Genomic DNA, 21747 nt, shown 5'->3' with positions numbered 1-21747 from the left:
ATCATGATGTAAAGTGGAACACCTCGGGAGAAAGTATAGAGAAGTACATTCTAGTCTAATTGCATGTGAGTCTGTTTGGGCTGAAGGAAAGTATATGTATACGAAGTAAAAAATATGTAACAGAATTGTGGTACAGTAATGGCACAGTCAACAACAATGGTGGCCGTAACAGTAACTGATGGGTATTAGGCATTTCCAACGTGTATGCACTGTGCTGAGCATTTTACATATATAATCTCTTTTACCCCCAAGAATTCCGTGAGGTTGATATTATCAACCCCATTTTATAGATGAAGAATCTGAGGTTCAGAAAGTAGCTTGCTACACAACAGCACACACCTTCCAACTTGGGTTTTCCTCGCTCCAAAGGCTATGCTGCCATTGATTGCAGGCCTCATTGTAGGCCCAGCAGTAGAGGGTCCTGAAAACCACCAGATAGTAACTCTTGAGATAAGCAACTTCCCTTGCTCCTTATCATCCCTTTCCTGGGGACCAGGTCAAATTTTCAATTCTGGAGTGGCCTCTTGTGTGGAGGACTAAAGTACGGAAAAGCTGAGGGCTCTGGATTCATCTAGAATCCAGTATAAGTCTAGAGCCACTTGTTCTTTGGGCTTTGCAGACCAGGCATGAGGTGGGGCACCCTTTAGACTAGATTTCAGGACCTTTCTGGTATCTTGGCAGAGGGAGCTTCAGTTCGGTAAATGTTGATGCTGCACATGCTGTGAGCCAAACACTGGTGCCAGGGGTGCAAAGATGAAGAGGCGTGGGCTTACCAGGCAGGACATGCTGGGAGAACCGAGGAAGCACCTGGCCCAACCTGGTGGCTCAGGGAAGGCCCAGGCTGTGCCTGGAAGGCTGAATGTGAATTAAGCGATCTATGAGTCAGGGTTTAGTACAGGAAATAGAAACCACTCTAGGTGTTTCAAACAGAGAAATATTTAATACTGAGAATCAAACAGAGGCTTACAAAATTGATGAGCTGGAGGGGCAGAAGTCAGGGGGGTACCCCTGGGCTATTGAGCTCAAGGGCCTACCACAGTAGCTATGTTCCAGAAGTGGGGATGGTGCTGCAGCAACGGCTCTTCACACCCATGAAACTGGTGACTAGCCACTGAAACAGGACATTGAGTCCAACAGCATTAAATGCCTCTTAACATTATTGCTCAAACCTTGCTGGCCAACAGCAACAGCAACAGAATGATGCCTTCTCCTTGCATCTGCCTCCAAATCTTACACAAGTGCACCTGATTGACTGAACTTACTTCAGATCAAGACCCTAGCTGCAAGGGAGTCTGAAAAAAGTAGTTTTGCAGTTCTCAATCTCTTCAAGCAAATTACTAGGAGGATAGAATGGAGGCTGGAGAGGCAATCCCTAGTATCCAATATAGGTAAGGAAATTGAGAAGGACTTCCTAGACAGAGGAATCAGCACAAGTAATGGGTACAAGGCCATGAAAGAGCATGAGTCAAGTGGTGAACAGCTGGGCATGGCTATGTTATCAGAAGCATATGAATCAAGGTTCTTACCTGAAAGTGCACTCACATCTAATCAACATATTTTTGATTAATTAGATTCGTATGTACACTGCACACATGACACTCTTTCCTACTGATACAGCTCTGGATTTATTCAGCTGACTACTAGTGCAGAGGAGAAAGGAAAGGAGCAAAAAGCATGAAAAAGAATAAATAAAAGTGTTAGGTAATATTCATCCACAAAGAAAACAGAACATTAACCTTCTCCAAGCCTAATGTTGCAAACACTGTTGAGTACGTGCCGAAGAGTCATCTCCCCTTTTTCCTTCCTAACAAAACCCCCGTTATTTGTTTTGTTTTGTTCTGTTTTCTTGGGGAATCCACCCTTTTCTGCATAGCCCTGTGCTTCAGGAGAGGCAGGAGCTTCAGATCAAGCCCCAAGGAGTACCACGTGATTAGTCCAACTGCTCGTGTTTCTCCCCTTCTTCTTATCAGCGTTTAGGTTACATACATGCATGGGACACAGTTCTGGCCAATAAGGCGTGGTGTGGGGGCCAGTGTGAGGTAAGTCTGTCAGGGGCTTATGGGAAAGATCTTACTCCAAAGGAGAAATAGTCCTCTCCCCTGCTGGGTATTATTTCGTCTGCCTGTGATGCCTAGCACTGTGGGCACCATCTTGCAACCACAAAAGAGCTAAGCTGACCCAGTGAAGAAGGATGGCATTGAGGCGGCCTGAACTGTTGGCCTCCAGACTTCCTGTTATATGATACAATACACTGCTTATTTTTAAATACATTTGAGTCCCTGTTTTCTTGCACTTGCAACCAAGAGCATTGTAACTACTACATGCAGTATGTACACTTAGGATGAGGATCTGCCCACTTAAACTTGGCTAATGAAGTCTCTGGAGGAGATTTAAGGAGAAAAATTTATTCCCTCTTTTTTCCACCAGAAAAATTGTTATTTATCCCTCAAGAGCATTCAAGACCCACTCAAATGTCATTTCCATCAAGCTGAGTGGTTTGTTATTGCCTGTACTCCCACAGCCCTCCCACTACTTCTCTATTACAGCACTTTACTCATATACTCTTTCAGCAAATATTTATTGAGTACCTATTTTGGGCTTGGTAGTGTTTTAGGCACAGGGGTTACAGTAGGAAACTAAATGCCTGGAGATTCCAATCTAGTGGAAGACAGAAAATGAATGAAAAAATTTTAATGTGATGACTCTTATCAAAGGGAAAAAAAAAGAATTCTTGTAAAAGAGGGGGAAATAACTACCTTGAAATTTATTTTATTGTACTGTGATTCTCTGTTCATATGTCCGTTTTCTCCACTAGATTGTGTGTTCTTGTAACCTCACATCACCCACCCCTTCCCTGGGGGATTGCATTTTCCAAAAATGGCTGCAAAAACCTCTCCCATCCCACAGGTTTTTCTGCAATGTGATCTTGCCATTCCCCATAGGGGAGGGATGTAGGAGGTCCTAAGTCTCCTCCTCTTGAATCTCAGTGGGCTTGTGACGGTTTTGACCCATAGACTGTGTTGGAAGTGATGCTCTTAAACTTCCATGGATAGGTCATAAAAGGCCGTGTAGTTTCTACCTGGGTCTCTTGGGACACTTGTTTTTTGGAAGTGCTTTCTCTTGGGACACCTACATATAGATGCTCCACTTGACAGTCCCAGCTGGGTGAGCCTTCAGGTCATCCCAGGTTAGGTAAAGAAGCTTCCAGATGATTCCAACCCCCAACCTCAAGTCACCCCTCGTTGTTCAAGTCTACCCCAGATGTCATGAATCATAGGCAAGCCATCCCTGCTGTGCCCTCTCCAGATTCCTGATGCACAGTACCCGTGTGAATAATAAAATGCCTGTTGGTTCACACCACTACTTTGGAGTGGTTTGTCGCACAGCAGCAATGACTGGAACCCCCCAGATCTGCCTTTCTGTGAAATTTTAACCCAGTAGACAACTTTTTTTCTTTTCACCTGACCCAGTTGGTGATCAACTTATGCACTGAAGCTTGAGAACTTTCATCCATCTTACTTTCATCCTATTGAGTGTCGCTGTTGATGATATGCATGTGAAATGTCTAATCTTTTAAAACACAAATCTTCACCATTGATCTTAATATCCTGCTGCAGTGAGTTCCCCAGTTCAATTGTATGTAGTGGGAAAAAAGTGCCTCCTTTTATCCATTTTAAACATGCTTCCTTTTCATCTCATCTTGTCCTCTTGCTCTTCTCCAAGTAAAGTGATTTCCATTTTGTGGGTACCTAGACACAGAGAACTGAGTTGAGACAATAATCTTTCTTTGGTTACCCAGAAGGCCTCAGGCGTGCTGCGACGGGGAACAGTGGATTTTAGCTGGTGACTTAAAGGTGGTGGAACACTGTATTCTAATTAGTCACAAGTTTAGTTCCAAGCTTTCAAAAAATAGTCTAGATTCTGCAAGATGCAATAGGTGTCCTCTTGTGGTGCTGGGAAGTAGAGCACAGTAGAGAGGGAAGAGCATTGGCCAGTACATGGGCAATCCGGATTCAAGTCTCATCTTGTGAGCCAGCTATGTGCCCTTGGGCATAACACTTAACCTCTCTGGACCTCACTTTCCTCAACTATAGAGTGAGGAGATTCAACCAGAGGGTTCTGGAGCACCCTTTTGCCTCTAACTTTGTATGAATTCTATGTATTTGCCAGTCATTTTGAAACATCTACTACATAAATCCATGGGAAGAAAAAGTTTGTACTCTAAACAGTTTGCCATGTTAGCTTCAAAGTGGAGTTGGAGAGAACCACCACTCCCTGCTAAAAAATTTTCTAGTTTTTAGGAAACAAATGTTATCATTTTCCAAAAACACAATCCAAATTAGGTTTCAATTACCAAAAATATATCCTGCTGTGACTGTTAAGTGACAGATCTTGCAACCTGAGTCCTTTTAGTTTGGGGGTGCACCCCAGGGCTCCCATCAGCCTTGCTTTCATGAGCCTATCAATTCTCACGGTGCCATTGCTCGATGTTTGAATGGGGACAACTCCATTCTAAGTGATGAGAGTGAATGGATGGGGTGAACTGCTGCTGCATATGGCCACCTTGGGGAGGAGAAAGAATACTGTCCCAGTGAGCAGTGCAGTGGGAACTATTAAAGTGAATCTCTAGAAATCTGAAATCTCTTCCCAATTCTTTTTCTCCATACAGAAGAAAAAAAGCAGTTACCATGTGGGACTTGGGGAAAGCATTCAATCTCACTCAACCTGGACTCATTTCACTTATTGTCTGGTCTGCTTAACATTTCTTCAACAGTTGTGATTCTTAGAACTTCGTGGGCTCTAACCCACTTCTTAATCTCTGCATCCTGTTTTGTCTTACTGAATTTTCTCTTTCCAATCCCAGGTGGGTGGGGGAAATGCTTCTCATCTCTGATTTTAAAATTCATTACAGAATCTCCACTATTGAGGTGCTACCATGCATTGAGAGGACAGATTGCTTTCACTGCTGGGTTAACAAAGTCTATCAATAGCAACAAGTGGCGTGACAAGGTTCTATTTAACAAAAACTTACTTGTAAGGTTAAGAAAACCCCTGCGGTCCTTAGACAAAACTTCAGGTTAACAAGTAGGAGACTAACAGCAGTAAAAGTAATAAAAAGTGTATCTAGTGTTTAGAAGAGCTTTTTGAAAATATTCTAAAGAAGAGCCCTCCACACTTTCCTTAATAAGATATCTCATATGTGATCACACATATCCACTTCCTTATCATCAGTATCGTATGTGAGTATGTTTTGACGTTTTTGTTAAGGCTTTCAGGGAAGGCTTGAAAACAACACAGCAGCATCTGTAATGCATAATACCGTCAGTTGTATCAATGGGAAAACTGAAGATCATGTAGGATGAATCACTTGGTTATTATTTGCTTATTTAAGTTATTTGGGTAAAACAAGTCAGAAGTGTCGCTTGTTTCTTAGAGCAGTGCTACCCCTGCAAGGTTGCCTTCCTGTGCTCAGTGACTTCTTGGTTGTAGCTAAAAGGGGGACCCAGTGTTCCACACACCACATTCTGTTCCCCCTTCTGTCATTCCTGCTCACACTCTAGTGGGGGGATGAGTTTGAAGGCTTGTTGGCTTCAAAACCCTTCTGTCTATGTGGGCTATGCTGCATCATTGCTTGTTGCCCAAAGGTGCTCTGCAAAGATAATTTATTGCCTAAGAAAGTGGTATATACAGAACTGGTCAAGCCATCGGTTGCACTTTTTTAAAAATTAATAAACAATTTTTTAAAGCAGTTTTAGGTTTACAGAAAATTGAGCAGATAGGGCTTCCCTGGTGGCACAGTGGTTAAGAATCCGCCTGCCAATGCAGGGGACACGGGTTCAGTCCCTGGTCCGGGAAGATCCCACATGCTCTGGAGCAACTAAGCCCATGCACCACAACTACTGAGCCTGCACTCTAGAGCCCGTGAGCCACAACTACTGAGCCCACGTGCCACAACTACTGAAGCCTGCGTGCCTAGAGCCCATGCTCTGGAACAAGAGAAGCCACCACAGTGAGAAGCCCGCGCACCACAACGAAGAGTGGGCCCGCTCACCACAGCTAGAGAAAGCCTGCGTGCTGCAACGAAGACCCAACACAGCCAAAAATAAAGAAATAAAGTAAAATAAAATTAGAAAAAGAAAATTGAGCAGATAGTACAGAGAGTTTCCATATATCCTCTCCTTTTCCCACTGACAGTTTCTCCTATTATTAACATCTTGCCTTAGTGCGGTTACAATTGATGAACCAATATTCATATACCATTATTAACTAAAGTCCATAGTTTGCATTAGGATTCGCTCTTTGTGTTACACAGTTCCATAGGTTTTGACAAATAATGTCATGTATCCATCGATACGATATCCTACAGAGTAGTTTCACTGCCTTAAAAATCTCCTGTGTTTCACCTAATCATCACTTCCTCACCCCGCCTTGACCCTTGACCCCTGACTATCACATCTTTTTACTTTCTTGCCCAGAATGTCATATAGTTGGAGGCATTCAGTATGTAGCCTTTTCAGATTGGCTTCTTTTATTTAGCAATAAGCACTTAAGGTCGCTTTGTGTCTTTTCATGGCTTGATAACTCATTTCTTTTTTTTTTTAATATCCTCTTTTTTTTTTAGAAGAAATTACAAATAACAAAACATTAGCAAAATGAGTAGAAAGTACAGAGACTTCTTATATACTCCCCCTGCCCTCACACATGCACAGCCTTCCCCATCATCAACATCCCACACCAAAGTGGTACATTTGTTACAATAAATGGACCTACATTGAAACGTCATTATCACCAATGACCATGGATTGTATTAGGGTCCACTGTTGGTACTATATTCTATGAGTTTTGACAAGTGTATAATAACGTAACCACCATTATAGTATCATAAGAAATATTTTCACTGCCCTAAAAATCCTCTATACTCCACCTATTAATCCCTTCCTTCTCCCAACCCCAACAACCATTAATCCCCAGTTTTGCCTTTTTGCAGACTGTCATTTAGTTGGAATCATAGAGTAAGTAGCCTTTTAAGATCGGCTTCTTTCCCTTAGTAGTATGCATTTTATGGTTGCTCCATGTCTGTTCATGATTTGATAGCTCTTTTCTTTTTTAGCACTGAATAATATTCCATCATCTAGATATACCAGAGTTTATTTATCCCTTCACCTACTGAAGGACATTTTGGTGGTTTCCAAGTTTTGGTAATTATGAATAAAGCTGCTAAAAATGTCTGTGTTTGGGTTTTATGTGACATAAGTTTTCAACTCCTTTGGGTAAATGCCAAGGAGTGCTGGAATGTATGGTAAGAATATGTTTACTTTCGTAAGGAACTTCCAGACTGTCTTCCAAAGTAGCTGTACCATTTTCTATTCCCCCCAGCAATGAATGAGAGTTTCTGTTGATCTACATCCTAGCCAACATTTGGTGTTGTCAGTGTTTTGGATTTTGGCCATTCTAATAGGCATGTAGTTTTAATTTTATCTTAATTGTTGTTTTAAGTTGCAATTGCTCATTGTTGTTTTAATTTGCAATTCCCTAGTGACATATGAAATGAAGCATCTTTTTATATGCTTATTTGCCATCTGTATGTTTTCTCTGGTGAGGTAAGCAGAAGGTGCAGACAAGAGAAATTAGGGTCTTCTCTCAAGGGATGGAACACTGGGTTGACTTAGTTAAGCCCCACCAAAGGGAACACCCAGAGGCAGCCACGCAGGGGCAGAGGCAACCACGCAGTAGCCGCTATCCCATCTATGTGCTCTCGAGTCTGCGGTTGCAAATCAATGTGCAATGAGCAAGTCATTGATTACAACAAAAACCTAAACCAGTACCTCTTCCTTCCTTATTGGTCCAGTACAAGAGGGTGCACTCACCCTCTTGAGTGGTAGGAGCAATAACAGTGACAATGTAAAAATACTGCCGAGCAGCTCTGCAGGATCTCTGAGGCAAAGACAAAGTGGCTTCTTGTGGGTCACTAGCAAATTCGCAACATCTTATAATAATAGCTCACTTATGGAGCCCTTGATGTATGGGAAGGAACAGCCACCCAAGGTAAGGAGGAGTCCTAGCGTGAGCTCCAGTTAACAGATGAGGAAGCAGCAATTCTGTGACGTTATCTATGTGACTAGCCCAAAGTCTCAATGTCCAGAATGACAGCCGGATGTTAAACCTAGATTTCTATCCAGGTCCAAAGCTCTTGCCCCAGTAATACCACCAGGATTTGGGACCTGCCTAAACAAATACCAGGTCAGTCCCACTGACTCCTGGCTGCTCCAAAGGGCTTGCTGCAATTGGCTTGAATGCCACTTCTGAGATCCGGGCCCACTGTGGTCAGAAGAACCTCTGTAGCAGCTCTCAAGCTTGGCTACACGTTGCAATCACCAGGGAAGCTTTACAGAAATGTTGACACCAGGGTCCCACCCATAAAGATTTTGATTTAATTGTTCTTCAGTGCAACTTCAGCATAGGGATTTGTGTTTAACTTTTTATTGAAGTATATTATACACATAGAAACGTGAACATACCTAAGTATACATCACAATTAATTTTTAAAAACTGAAGGTACCTGTGTAACCACAACCCAGCTCAAGAATCAGAGCTTCACGAGCACCCTAGAAGTTGGCATCATGCTTCCTTTTAGCCGCTCCCCTTTCCTCCCACCCCCCAGCCACTACTCTAACTTCTAACAGCGTAGATAGTTCGAGTATAGAGATTTTCAAAGCTCCCGAATGATTCTAGTGTGCAGTCACCATTGAGAGCCACTGTCTCACTGGTAGAAAGTAGAGAAGTAGGATGAACCAAACTAAATGCATAGAAACAGATAAACCAAAATGAAAGAAAATAAGAAGAAACCCAGGCTACATTTATGCCTCAACCCAGGCTGCTACTTCCTGTGTTGCATGCATAAGTCTTATTTCACATTAGCAAGTCAATAAGGATGAAAAAGTTTTGTTTTTTTAAACAAGATCTTTCATTTATAAACAACTTTTCTCAGCATTCACACCTTAGTGAAAGAACACCAGCCATCCCAAGGGGTGCCAAAATCACATTTGCTGATAATAATAAAAACATGTATGGAGTGCTGTCTGCGGATCAAGTCCCTCATTAATGCCTTGTGCGTGACCTCATTCCGTCGTCACACCTCATAACACCCAATACTAGTAGGTTTTCTTCTTTCCTCCACGTTGCAGATGAGGAAAGCTAGGCGTAAAGAGATGTGGTAACTTGCCCAAGGGTACAAAGTTTGTACCTGGGACAGCTTAAGCTGAAGAGATTTTTCATGCTGTACCACCATGGAGGTTTTAATTTTATTTTATTATTATTTTTTTATGTCAATCATGGTTTTTATTTTAGATATGTGTGTCAACTGACTTCTGCTACTAAATACCTGGACAAAGATTAATGCCACACTGATTTCATTCTTTCAATGTACAGTGGAATGAGCTGGGATGGCGGTGGAGAAAAATCACAGCATTACCTATGTGTGCTGAAGTGGACCTTGACGGTCATGTATTTTTGTTGTTGTTGCTGTTTTTGCGGTATGCGGGCCTCTCACTGTTGTGGCCTCTCCCGTTGCGGAGCACAGGCTCCGGACGCACAGGCTCAGCGGCCATGGCTCATGGGCGCAGCCGCTCCGCGGCATGTGGGATCTTCCCGGACCAGGGCACGAACCCGTGTCCCCTGCATCGGCAGGCGGACTCTCAACCACTGTGCCACCAGGGAAGCCCGATAGTCATGTATTTTTATTTCCTTCTTTCCCAGGTGAGGAAATGGGCCAAGAAAAAAAGATTTAGGATGGTTTAACAAGCTGAATGAGAGAAAATTAGAGAAAGTCCAAACACTCCTGGGGGAGAGGCTAGGTAAGGCTTTCATCGGGCAGCTAAGGGCACTGAGCTATTCTCCTAACCCACAGATGCACACGTGTGTGGCCTTAGTCAGTACAACTTTGTGGCTAGTGACATTACTATTATTATTTAATTTAACATTCGCAGCATATTCACATGTGAATATTGTTATTTGTATAATTATGAAGGTCTCTGTATAGTGAGCTTCTAATCTAAACCAGACAGAGAACTGATGATCACAAAGTTATCTGAGTGGGAAATTGGATCTTCTCAGGTTTCCCTGAGTTTGTTCAGTTTGTTTGGATTTCATGTCGTAGGTGATCAGCTTCCTAGTGTATTTATTCTGGCAACGGAAAGTGTAGAGTGTGCAAGAAATCTCTTGGAGACGTTTTCCTTAAAAACTTGGTATTACATGTGGAAGTCTTCCTTCTTGAGCCCTTCCAGAAATCAAAACAAATCACAGAAACCGTGAGGCTTGTTGCTTTTCCATATTTCTCCTCTGTAATTATTTCGGACTTTCTTTGTATGGTTCATTGTTCTTCCTGATTTTAGATCTCTCCCCCGCCTCTCGCTTCTGCCTCTGTAGGGTGCCCACCTACCCTTCCATTTCGCCACATCACTTTTCCTGCTTTGTTCACTTTCCCTGGATTTTTGGTATAAAACTCCCTTCCAGCCAGAGTGTTTGGTCTGTTGCTCTCTAATTTTTTTTTCAGAGCAATTTTCCCAATCTAAATTATACTGTCAATTACTTTTCTCTTCCTAGAGCAGTGAATCACATTCTAAGAAGCCATTAGGGTGGGCGCAGCTAGATACAGAGCCAGGAGGTTGGAGCCAGTGCCGGCTTGTCACCCTCATACTCTGTTTACCCTGCTGCCTCAGGCCAAAGTGTGGCCTTGTGCTGAAGTTACCAGGAAAGGAAATGCCGTCATAACCCGTTCTTGCTACACGCATGTGCTCTGATACCTATGAGAAGGAGAGACCATGCTTTAGAGCATTGGCCTGTGCTTGGAGGTGTGAAGAAAAATTAGCTTAACCTAGGATGGCTTGATATTTGAGAGCTGGTACATTGTATTAATGCCCCCAATCTTCATCCCTCCCTATATCTCTACCCTCTGCCATGTGACTTTGTAGTTCTTCCCATAAAGAGATAAGTGTCGTCTCCAAACCACTGATTCTGACTGTAACACCTGCTTTGGTCAATAGGATATTAGGAGAGGCTTGAAAGCGTGCTTGTGTCATTGGACGTAGTCTCTTGCATCTTTACTATTTCCATGAGAAGAGCATGCCTGGGCTGGCCCACTGGCCCCAGGAGCGGGGTGAGAGATACATGGGGCAGAGTTGCCCCAAGGAAGCTGCCCCAGCCCAGCCCAGCCTAGAACAGAGTCGCCTAGCTGACCCAGAGATGCAGGAACAAACCCAGTCAAGATGGGCAGGTCTGCCTATCCAACCTTCACATGAACTGTAGGTGCAGGAGCTAGAGTAGGAAGTGCTTTTTGTTTTAAGTCTCTGAATTTTGAGGTGGTTTGCCCCCCAGCAATTGCGATGAGGCCATGCCCTCTGAGACTATTATGATGATTACCTGAGCAACTAGAAACAAAAGCACATGGCAAATGTAAAATTGTGGGGAGTGAGTATGAGGGAGAGGCTGTTGACCAAGCTCTGGACCTGGAACCTGAGGACCTGAGTTTAAGTCCATCCAGGCCCCCCATTCACTCTGTAAACTTGGGCAGATAATTTAAATTTTCTGGGTCTTACCATCAAATTACAGAGCTGGCTTGCAGACTCAAAACCATGAAAGCTTGAGATAATATCGGAAAATTAATATGGGTCCCAGAACTTCATTGGTGGGGTGTTACGAAAGGGATAGGGAAGGTGGGACAGAGGTCAGAGAATATTTTATTTGGGTATAAATATAATATTATACCCAAAGGAAAGGGCCAGATACACGGAGTTGGGAATTGGATGATTTTAAAGAACAGGTTTGATCTAAGGCTAAGAGGTAGAGTTGGAGCCCAGATATAAAATCAAGTCTCACTTCTCTAGAGAAAAAAACACTGTCTTGAAAGTATGGGATACATGAATAAGTAAGGGAGGCGAGTGACTCTGAAAAACCTCATAGAAGATGTCTTCCTGACAGCTCTTCACTTGGAATAAAGCAAAGCTGAGGACAGTTATGAAGTCTTTGGTCAGCTAGAGAGATAACAGTCAGATATACCTGTGTGACTCCTGCCTTAGCTACCTTTAAATTTTCTTGGTCGTTTGTTACCTGACCTTGGACAGGTCACTTATCCTGCGGACTCGTGGAAATATGCTTCATTCATCCGCTGCATATTGAGCAGACGCTCCATCCCAGGAGCTGCTCTGGATACAGGGGGTGAAACAGTGAGTAAGACATGGTTCCTCAGCTGCATGTCAGCGCAGCTTAGATGCACTTTCCGCACATTGCCATTCATGTCAAAACACGTAATACTAGGTCCTTTTTCAGAGGGGAAATCATAGCTCATAGAGATTAAGTGGCTTGTCCAAGATCATACAACTTAGAAAGATAAAAAATTGCTCCTTTGACCTTAAAATCTGTATTGTTTCTACCGAATTATGCTGCTGACTTTTCTTGTTAGTTGTTTGATTTTATTTACAAAAATGTTATTTTTACGTATTGTTTTAGGAGGACATCCCTGCATATGAAGTAGAGTTGGGTGCTTGGGGTTTTTTGTTGCTGTTGTTGTGGTGGTTTTGTGGAGAAGCTGTGTGATTTATAAGTCAAAGGATCAAGTTCTTGATTCCTAGGGCTATGGAAGTAGGTCTCTCTATTGAATAGGGACAGAGCTTAAAGATACAGAAATAAGGGCATGGCTTAATCAAGTATGGGTCTTCTGTTCAACAGAATATTTTGCAAACATTAAATACAACGACTATCTCTCAAACTTTATAGGTGGGAGTGTAGATTGTTATATCCCCTCAAGGAGAGCAATTTGAAAATATATGTCCAAACTACAAATGAACATGCCTTTGTTTTAACAATTTTAACTTAAGGAAATTGTTCTACAGAAATAGTCACAGATTACAAAATTATTCAGAGCAGCATTTATTCACAGTAAAATGTTGGAAATAATGTAAATGACTATCAATAGGAAACGGTTAAATAAATTACGGTACACCCTTAGAACAGACTAGCATGCAACGATGAGGAAGGTAGAAGCGGAGAAGAAGGAGGGGAAGGAAAAGGCTCTTTAAGTATTCACGTGGAACATTTCCAAGTTCTCCTGCTAAGTGACGGTGGTATCATAGTGCCCATGGAGAGGACGGACGGAGTCTCTGCAATTCCAGGAAGAGAAGATCACATAGCTTGACTTACTGGATCAGAGGTAGTGAGTTTCCTCTTAATCGATCTGTACTGACTTTTACTGACTATGTATCATATGAAATGTGCTGCGATATGTTCTATAGAAGATATAAATGATATGAGAAAGATATCAAATGATATGTACTTTGATCTAGTACAGTCTATTTGGGGGGGTACATGATCTTTATGTATAAAAGATAACAATTGAAACCATCCCATGATCAGAGAATGAACATGGAATCATCCTTATGTTGGGACAAGGGAAACATTTGGGCTTGAGGGAATCAGGAGTCTTCAGGAGAAGTTCATTTGAGTTCAGGAAGGATTTAGATAGAACGAGAGGACTGTGGGAGCTAGGCAGGAAACTCAGCAGAGGCAGGGTCTGGAATGAGCACGGTGAGTTGGGGGCAAAGAGGACCACTTTGGCTAGAGGCGAGGAGATGGGTTTAGAGAGCGACTCAGTGCTAAAATCAGAATAATAGCTTGGGGCAACCCTGAGGAGGAACTAGGATGCCAAGATAAAGATCTGGAATTTAGTTCAGGTATTTGGGCCAGGGCAGTGTTTGGGGGAGTGTAATCTGGCCACCGTGTGACAAGTGGATTGTAGCAGAGGAGGTCTGAGGTTAGGAGACTCCTGGAGACTTGGATAGGAGTCCAGGGACAAGGTGAAGGGGGCCTAAGCTAGCTCAGTGGCTGGAAAAGTAGAAAAAGAGAGGCAGACACTAAGGCATTATTCTTCAGCCTACCCTGCCTGGACATGACTTTGACATTCCCCTGCCAAGTCATAATTACTGTGACAGTTATTATGTTGGGTTTTACAGGTGTATGATGACACTGTTGATTGTGTAAGTACATCAACAGCCAAAGACAATTGTGTTCCGTCGCATCTCTTCGTCGGCAGGCTGCTGCTGCAGACTGAAAACTGATGTGGAGCCTGTCTTCCAACACATCCAGAGCTGTACCCAGCCTGCTGCTGTGTCCATGGAGAAATCATACACATAAATCCATTCCCTGAAAACAGAGGTTACAGGGTAAAAGTGATTCTTAAAAGTTATTTTTCTAGTATTCGGCCAGAACTTTCATTGAGGCTTTCATTTAAAAAGGGGTTATGAAAATAACATGCCACTATTAAAAAACAAAAACCTAAGTAGATTATGAGCGCTATCATGTAAAGGGGTCCATGCTCTAGTGTTAAGCGATAAAAGCAGTTCTCCTGACAGTATCATTATGCACTGCTTCTGCTAAAAGCATTATATATGCTTTAAGTATGAAGTCTGAGAGGCCACCCTCCAGCTAGGGCACAGGGGATGTGGGGAAGGAGGGTGCTTGGAACGGGAAAGATACTTTTTGCTTTTGAATAGTTGCAGAATTTTACCAGCAGGTTAATGCTTATAATGAAGAGATTCTTAAAGGCATTTAGCACATCCCAGAGAAGAAGAACACCCACACTGCCTTCCTCAGGCTCAAGCCTATTAATAGGAAAGCAGATGAAAATGTTAGTTAGAGAAATAAATAGAGTCAAGGAGAGCGATAATAGAGGTCACCCAGATCGTTTCTCCAGGCTGGCTCCCTGGAAGAGTCCAGTGTGGTTAACAGCTTGCACTTGTCTCATGAGCAAGTTATTTATGTCTCCAGCCTTCAGTTTCCTCAACTGTAAAACGAGGATGTTATGATAAAATGAAATAAGATATAGAAAGCCTTACTTTGCACATGGTGGCCAACACCTACTAGGTGTTGAGTAATCACTGGTGATTATTATTGTTATTGTCCACTTGACATTCCAACATCTAACAGTGACCTTGTAGTTTCCCTTGACTCTTTAGTTATTTACTTGCTTGACCCCCTACTAGAATGTGCACCCCTCGAAAGAAGGTTTTTGAAGTTATTTTAATTGTTTTTCTCCTCCGCTGATAAAAATAATACATTCATACCAGAAAACAAATCTAAAAATCTGCTTCATCTCAGCCCCTAAAGATAATCACTGTAGGTTGTGGTTTCTATAGATTCCTGTAAAATAAATGTTGGGGCAACTTTGAGGCCCCTTTTCTGTTATGGGCCAGATAGTAAATATTTTTGGCTTTACAGACATATGGTCTCTGTTACAACTACTCACCTTTGTCTTTATAGCAGGGAAGTAGCCATAGACAACACCTAAACAAATGGGCATGGCTGTGTTCCAATAATGCTTGATTTGCAAAAACAGGCTTCAGCCCAATTTGGCCCTGAGACCATTGTTTGCCGGCTCCTGACCTAGAAATAGTGCTTGATGTCTAATAGAAGTATAATGTGAACCGCACATGTAATGTTACGTTTTCTTGTAAATACACTAAAAAAAATCCAGTGTTTTTAAAAACTAAAATCAGTTTCAATATTATGTTTTATTTAATTCCATATATCCCAATGTTATCATTTCAACATGTAATCAAAATAAATAATTATTGAAATAGTTTGCATTCTTGTTTTCATACTAAGTGTTTGAAATTGGCTGTGAATTTTGCACCGCTAGGTTAATTCAGATTAGCCTCATTTCAAGTGTTTAATAGCCACATGTGGCTACTGGCTACAGGTTGAACAGCTGAGCTGTAGAATCTAGAGAAACTTTGTATACGTATAAGTACAGAAATTTTAAAAAGCAAAAGTGGTATATAATATACATGCTTCTTTACTGAATAATCTTTCTTGGCCATCTTTCCTTCTCATTCCATAAAATGTATCCTTTTTTTTTTTTTGACAGTTACTGTATTTCATTGTTTAGATTTCTCACCATCTATTTTATCAGTTCCCTACTACTGGGTGTTTGCATCGTTCCTAATGTTGAGTTGTTATTTCAAATGGTTCAGGGATTATCTTTTTACATATAAGTGTTGACACCTGTGGGTATATGTCTTTAAAATATATTCTTGGGAGCTGAGCTGCTGAATCAAAGACTGTGATGACATTTAACTTTTTAATAACTATTGACAAGCTAGAGAGCCGGAATTCTAACTTGTTTTCATCTCCAGCGTGTTGGCACTCAATGGATAATTAACTACTAAATGAATGGATAAATACAAATCTCACACGATTGATAGAGAGAGAGAGAGAGGCAAAGAGAGAAAGAGACAGAGACAGAGAGACGGAGGGGGAGAAATTATATGGAATAAAGTGGGAACAGTTAATTGCACATTAAGGAGGCACAGATGGAAACACTCTGAGTTAGTATAGTGAAAGGTGTTTGCTTAATAATCAGTTAAGCGCCTCCTGAACTCAGCCCAAACTCCTATCCCTCTCAGAAAGTCTCCAGGCCTTGGGTCTCAGACTATGGCATTTTGTGTTATGCTGGGAAATTGTTCTCTACATTTGCTGTGAGCAGGACAGAGTTTCTAGTTAAGGTGGGGTTGATTGCTGCCTTTTCCCGGGGGCAATGGGAAGTCCCCTGCTTTCCAGGTTCAGATAAGCTTCTGGAATTCCGGTCCGTGGGAGTCTCTGGCACCAAACCTGCTGCCTTTCTGGGAGGAGAGGAGGCGTCCTCCCCCCAGGTCAAGCAATCTGTCACTATGGGGCAAATGAGGTCTCACTTTCCCATGGCCAAGTACAGGGAGAGTAAATATGACTACAAAAATTTGACTTCAGGCTTCCCTGGTGGCTCAGTGGTTGAGAGTTCGCCTGCCGATGCAGGGGACACGGGTTCGTGCCCCGGTCCGGGAAGATCCCACATGCCGCGGAGAGGCTGGGCCCGTAAGCCATGGCCGCTGAGCCTGCGCGTCCGGAGCCTGTGCTCCGCGACGGGAGAGGCCACAACAGTGAGAGGCCCGCGTACCGCCAAAAAAAAAAAAATTTGACTTCACCCTAGGTCTTGCCTGTCCCCTCACCTGCTAAGTGTTCTCCCCTTTTTATCTCCCACACCAGCGCCTCTGGCACACTCACAGCCCTGCTGGGCCCTGGCAGGCCAGCCTCCCATCCCCCAGCCTCCTTCATCCTTCTTCTCCAGCTCATCCAACGCTCATCCCTGCTCCTGCCACCAACTGGATCCTAAGCCCTGGCTTTTCTGGGCAGAGCCTGGCTTCTTTTCCCCCAGAAGCTGCCTGGCATATAGTCGGCACTTAATAAATGTTAGTTAAGTAAAAACACAAAGTAATCCCCGGATTTTTTAGTTTGCCCTTCACGGCTTTCCCCATGTAATACCTCATTGGACGAGCACCAATCAAGTGCCAGCTGTATGCCAGGCACCGTGTCAGGTAAATAAGACAGACGTGGTTCCTAAGTTCACAGAGCTCATGATCTCAGATCCTCTTCATATCCAAGACTTCAGGGCTCCCCAGACACCCATGGGTCATTCTGTACGGTTATTCACTTAAATATTTATTTGAGTGCCTATTAGGTGCTGGCAGTATGCTAAATACATACCCTCTAATTTAGCCCTCACAATACCCCTTAAAGGAAGGTAATACTGGCTCCATTCACACACAGGGAAAGTAAGATTAAGTAACTCGCTCAGATCACATAGGCCTAGTAGTGAGTGGGGCTGGCCTTCCACCCCAGGCCTGTCTACACCCTGTTCACCCTGGAGCTCCAGGGCCTGGCTGGGAAGCCTTCAACCCTGCAGGGGTGAGGGAAGAGCATTCCAGACCAAGTGCACCTGGAGCCCAGTGGGAAATCACTGCGTGGGTGCGTGTGTGTGTGTGTGTGTGTGTGTGTGTGTGTGTGTGTGTGTGTGGCCAGGCGGCTGTTCTAGTTGGCTGGGGAACAAGAAGGCTGGTGAGAGAGAAGATGGGAAGAGACAGGAAGTAGCTGAGTGCAGGGTTTCACGAGTTGCTTCTCTCTGCGGCCCTAAACCTCAGTCCTCAGTGCCTCTCACTGTGACCTCTGAGGACAAACTTCTCCATCTGTGTCATCGTGCTGCTCTCCTCGGGTTTCTGAAGGAAAGCTCCCTGCGGCGCCTGGACGTGAAGTGGCTTGTCCAGGCTACCCCGGTTAGCGCTGGCCAGGACTGCAATCCAAAGAGCCTGAGATTACTTTTCAGGCTAGGTTGATTTTTTCTTTTTTTGAAACAAAATCTAAGTCCATGGTGCCATTGCTCCTTGGGGACTGTAATCAGAGGGCCTCAGTATTCACGCAGGAGCTGCGGCGGGCGTTACCATCAGGCCTCTGCCTTCCCTCCCGCTCCTGCGCTTCTCACAGCTGCCAAACCGGCTCCCTCCCAAGGCCATGCCTTCAGGAGCAAGGAAAGAAAAGCAAGAGCGAGTCATTTTGACAAAATAAGAGCTAATAGATCCAGGAGAAATGACCGCGATCAGAGCCACAGACATACCACTGGCCAGGTGGGTAAATCTGTAAAATCCTAACGCTCACATCCTCTTCCCTTTTCCCCACCCTCCTGCCCAAAGTTCTGATTTGAGTGTGTACTTTTCTGCCCTGATGATGTTTAAGATCTTGCCAGAGGCAGGAACACAGAGGGAAAATATTCCTGCCTATAAACAAAGGGGAGATTTTCATGGAAGGGACTTAGAACTTTGAGACTTATATTGGAATGGGTGGTAGGAAAATCTAACACTCGGGAAATAACGTTCCCAGCATTAGCTCACCTGGGCAGGGCAGCCATCATGCATGGCTTGAAAAATGTTGCCTCGGCCAAAGGATGGTTCACTCACTTATTCAATAGTCAGTGGACCCTCACTATTTCCAGGGAACTTGACGAGATATGAAAGGCAAACACAGCTCTCTGGACCTCTAGGAGATCATAGTGCAGCAGGGAAGACCAAACATGTGCAAGAGTAACTACAGGACCTGGGAGATAGTGATCAATGACCCACCAGGGATCCTCTCACAGCTTCTCCTGTGCTGCCTGCCTGGGGTCCAGGGCTGAAGTCTCACTGGCAGTGCTCTCCTCGACAAGCACTAAAGGGCATCCCTGAGCCTTCCTCGACCATCCACACAGCACGCCCCACTCCAGCACCAAGTTCATCCCCTGGAGAATTTAGATATTTGCATGTGAAATCTGGGCTTGGATCCCCTGCTCTGCTGGGTTGCCAAGGAAGGAAAAAGAGGTGCAGAAGATAGGAAACTGGCTCTGGCAAGCTGTGCGCTGGAGACCCCACAGAGCTGGATTCATCACTCATTCATTTCTTCCCTGGCCACCTCCAGAAAGCCATGATGAAAAGCATCTGTTCCTCACTTATGCTCAGTGTTGGAGACGCTGACCATGTTTTCCCACCTCAGAGGGTAAGAGGTCTGATAATGACCCCTCCCCACATTCTTGGTATGTCTACCTGAAAACGTCTGCTCCTACCGTCCATCTCTAACATTACTGCTCCTCTTTTCCAGATGAGAAAGTTGGAACCCTGAGGAATTAATTATTTCTTTATTTTTGGCCGTGCTGTGCGGCAGGCGGGATCTTAGTTCCCCAACCAGGGGTCAAACCTGTGACCCCTGCAGTGGAAGTGTGGAGTCCTAACCACTGGACCGCCAGGGAATTCCCCCTGAGTAATTGATTTGCCCAAAGACAAAGAGCCAGTTTGAGGCTGAGGTCTCCCAAATCACCGTCTATGGTATCTTCTGCCTTAAAATGCCACAGCCTCCTCGTTTCAGATTTACATTTTCCCCCCAGCTCTCTTTGCCTCCATTTCATCCTGGCAGTGGCCTATGAGTCCCTGAGGAGGAATGCATAAAGCAGTCAACTTTAATCCAGCAATTCCACTCCTAGGTATTTGCCTAAGAGACAGAAAACATGCCCTCAAAAAGGCTTGGATGTGAATTTTTTTTGTGCCTTTATTCATAATAATCAAAAACTGAAAACAACAACCCAGGTGTCCATTGACAGATGGCTACATGAAGTGTGGTTTATGCCATGGAATATTACTCACCAATAAAAAGGAATAAATTACTGATAAATGTGACCACACAGATGAATCTCTCAGACATTATGATGAGTGAAAGAAGCCAGACACGTGGACTTCCCTGGTGGTGCAGTGGTTAAGAATCCACCTGCCAATGCAGGCGACACGGGTTCAAGCCCTGGTCCGGGAAGATCCCACATCCTGCGGAGCGACTAACCCTGTGTGCCACAACTACTGAGCCTGTGCTCTAGAGCCCGCGAGCCACAACTCCTGAGCCCCCCTGCCACAGCTGCTGAAGCCCGCATGTCTAGAGCCCGTGCTGCACAACAGGCGAAGCCACCACAATGAGAAGCCAACACACCACAACGAAGAGTGGCTCCCACTCTCCACAACTAGAGAAAGCCCGTGCGCAGCAACGAAGACCCAACGCAGCCAAAAAATAAATTAATTAAAAAAAATACTTTTCTTCTAAAATAAAAAGAAAGAAGCCAGACACAAGAGTACATACTGTATGGTTCTGCTTATGTGAAGTGCAAACAGTGTTTGCTTGGAGGGGCTGGAAGAATGGGGGGATATAAGGGGTATAGAGGAGAAGAGGATTAACTGGGATGGGACGTGAGGGAACTTTCTGGGGTGATGAAAATGTTCTGTATCTTGATGGGGGTGTGGATTATGTGGATATATGCATTTTTAAAAACTGATCAGTCTGTATATCTGTGCATGTTAATATTATATCTAAATTTAAAAAATAGAAAAAAGTATGTTGTCCATGATTGTTGCAAAACTTTATACTGAAGTAATGAAGTAAGCAAAAATTATTTTCTTACATTCAAATTTTGCACCTCTGAGCCAACTGCTGTTAGCTGTTTCATGCAGTAACTTGCCAGAGACTCTTTCTAGGCATACACTTCCACATAAACAGGTTCACCCTGTCCACGGGGTTGCACCCTGCTTCACGACAATGCACAGAGCCAAAGGAGGGCTTTTTGTGCCTTAAACACCCAGATAGAGATGGCCATCTCTGAGTCAACAATTTCCTGTTTTCATGTTAAATATTAATTGTTTTTCCATGTTAGAGTGCTTAGAAAGAGTTCGTGGACACCACTAAGGGGTAAAAGGATGCTCTGATGACATCATATTTTTCTAAATACACACTGTAGTTAGTTTTTCTCTTAAGGGAGGTAGATCTTCCCATTCCACCTCATCCCAGACTCTCTCTTTTCCACATCTAAGGTCATGCTGTTTGATCCCTATTGCATTTTTTTTTTTCCATTTCAGCTGTGTAAAACAGTCACCTTTTATGGGCTTGAGACCTCTTGAGGTGCATGGAGAAAGTGCTGCTCTCCCAGAGGCTAGATCAGTGGTTCCCCAGGAATGAGGACCAAGTCTAAACACCCCAAAGACATTCCCTATGACACATTTAATATCTATTGAATGAGAAAGTACATGGAAAGGGAAAGCTACTTTTAATTAAATGTAATGTCTTTTATTTATTTATTTATTTATGGCTGTGTTGGATCTTCATTGCTGCACGCAGGCTTTTTCTCTAGTTGCGGCGAGCGGGGGCTACTCTTCGTTGAGGTGCGCAGGCTTCTCATTGCGGTGGCTTCTCGTTGCGGAGCACGGGATCTAGGTGCATGGGCTTCAGTAGTTGTGGCTCGCGGGCTTCAGTAGTTCTGGCTTGTGGGTTCTGGAGCGCAAGCTCAATAGTTGGGGTGCATGGGCTTAGTTGCTCCGCGGCATGTGGGAT

At 43.7% G+C, this 21747-nt stretch overlaps 1 protein-coding gene across 1 annotated transcript in view; it reads right to left on the bottom strand.

Moving 5' to 3' along the window:
* Positions 1 to 12928: 12928 nt before the first annotated feature.
* PLEKHM3 (pleckstrin homology domain containing M3) overlaps positions 12929 to 21747 on the bottom strand; it is a 217240-nt gene continuing 208421 nt past the window's right edge. Inside the window, exon 8 of the mRNA XM_073807337.1 lies at positions 12929 to 14193. Within this exon, the coding sequence (XP_073663438.1) occupies positions 14037 to 14193 (157 nt within the window). The 3' untranslated portion in view covers positions 12929 to 14036. The remainder of the gene's footprint in view (positions 14194 to 21747) is intronic.

This window comes from Tursiops truncatus, chromosome 7 (assembly GCF_011762595.2).
Source record: "Tursiops truncatus isolate mTurTru1 chromosome 7, mTurTru1.mat.Y, whole genome shotgun sequence".
NCBI lineage: Eukaryota > Metazoa > Chordata > Mammalia > Artiodactyla > Delphinidae > Tursiops > Tursiops truncatus.
The sequence above is the reverse complement of the archived record's forward strand: the minus strand, read 5'-3'. Positions and strand labels throughout refer to the sequence as shown.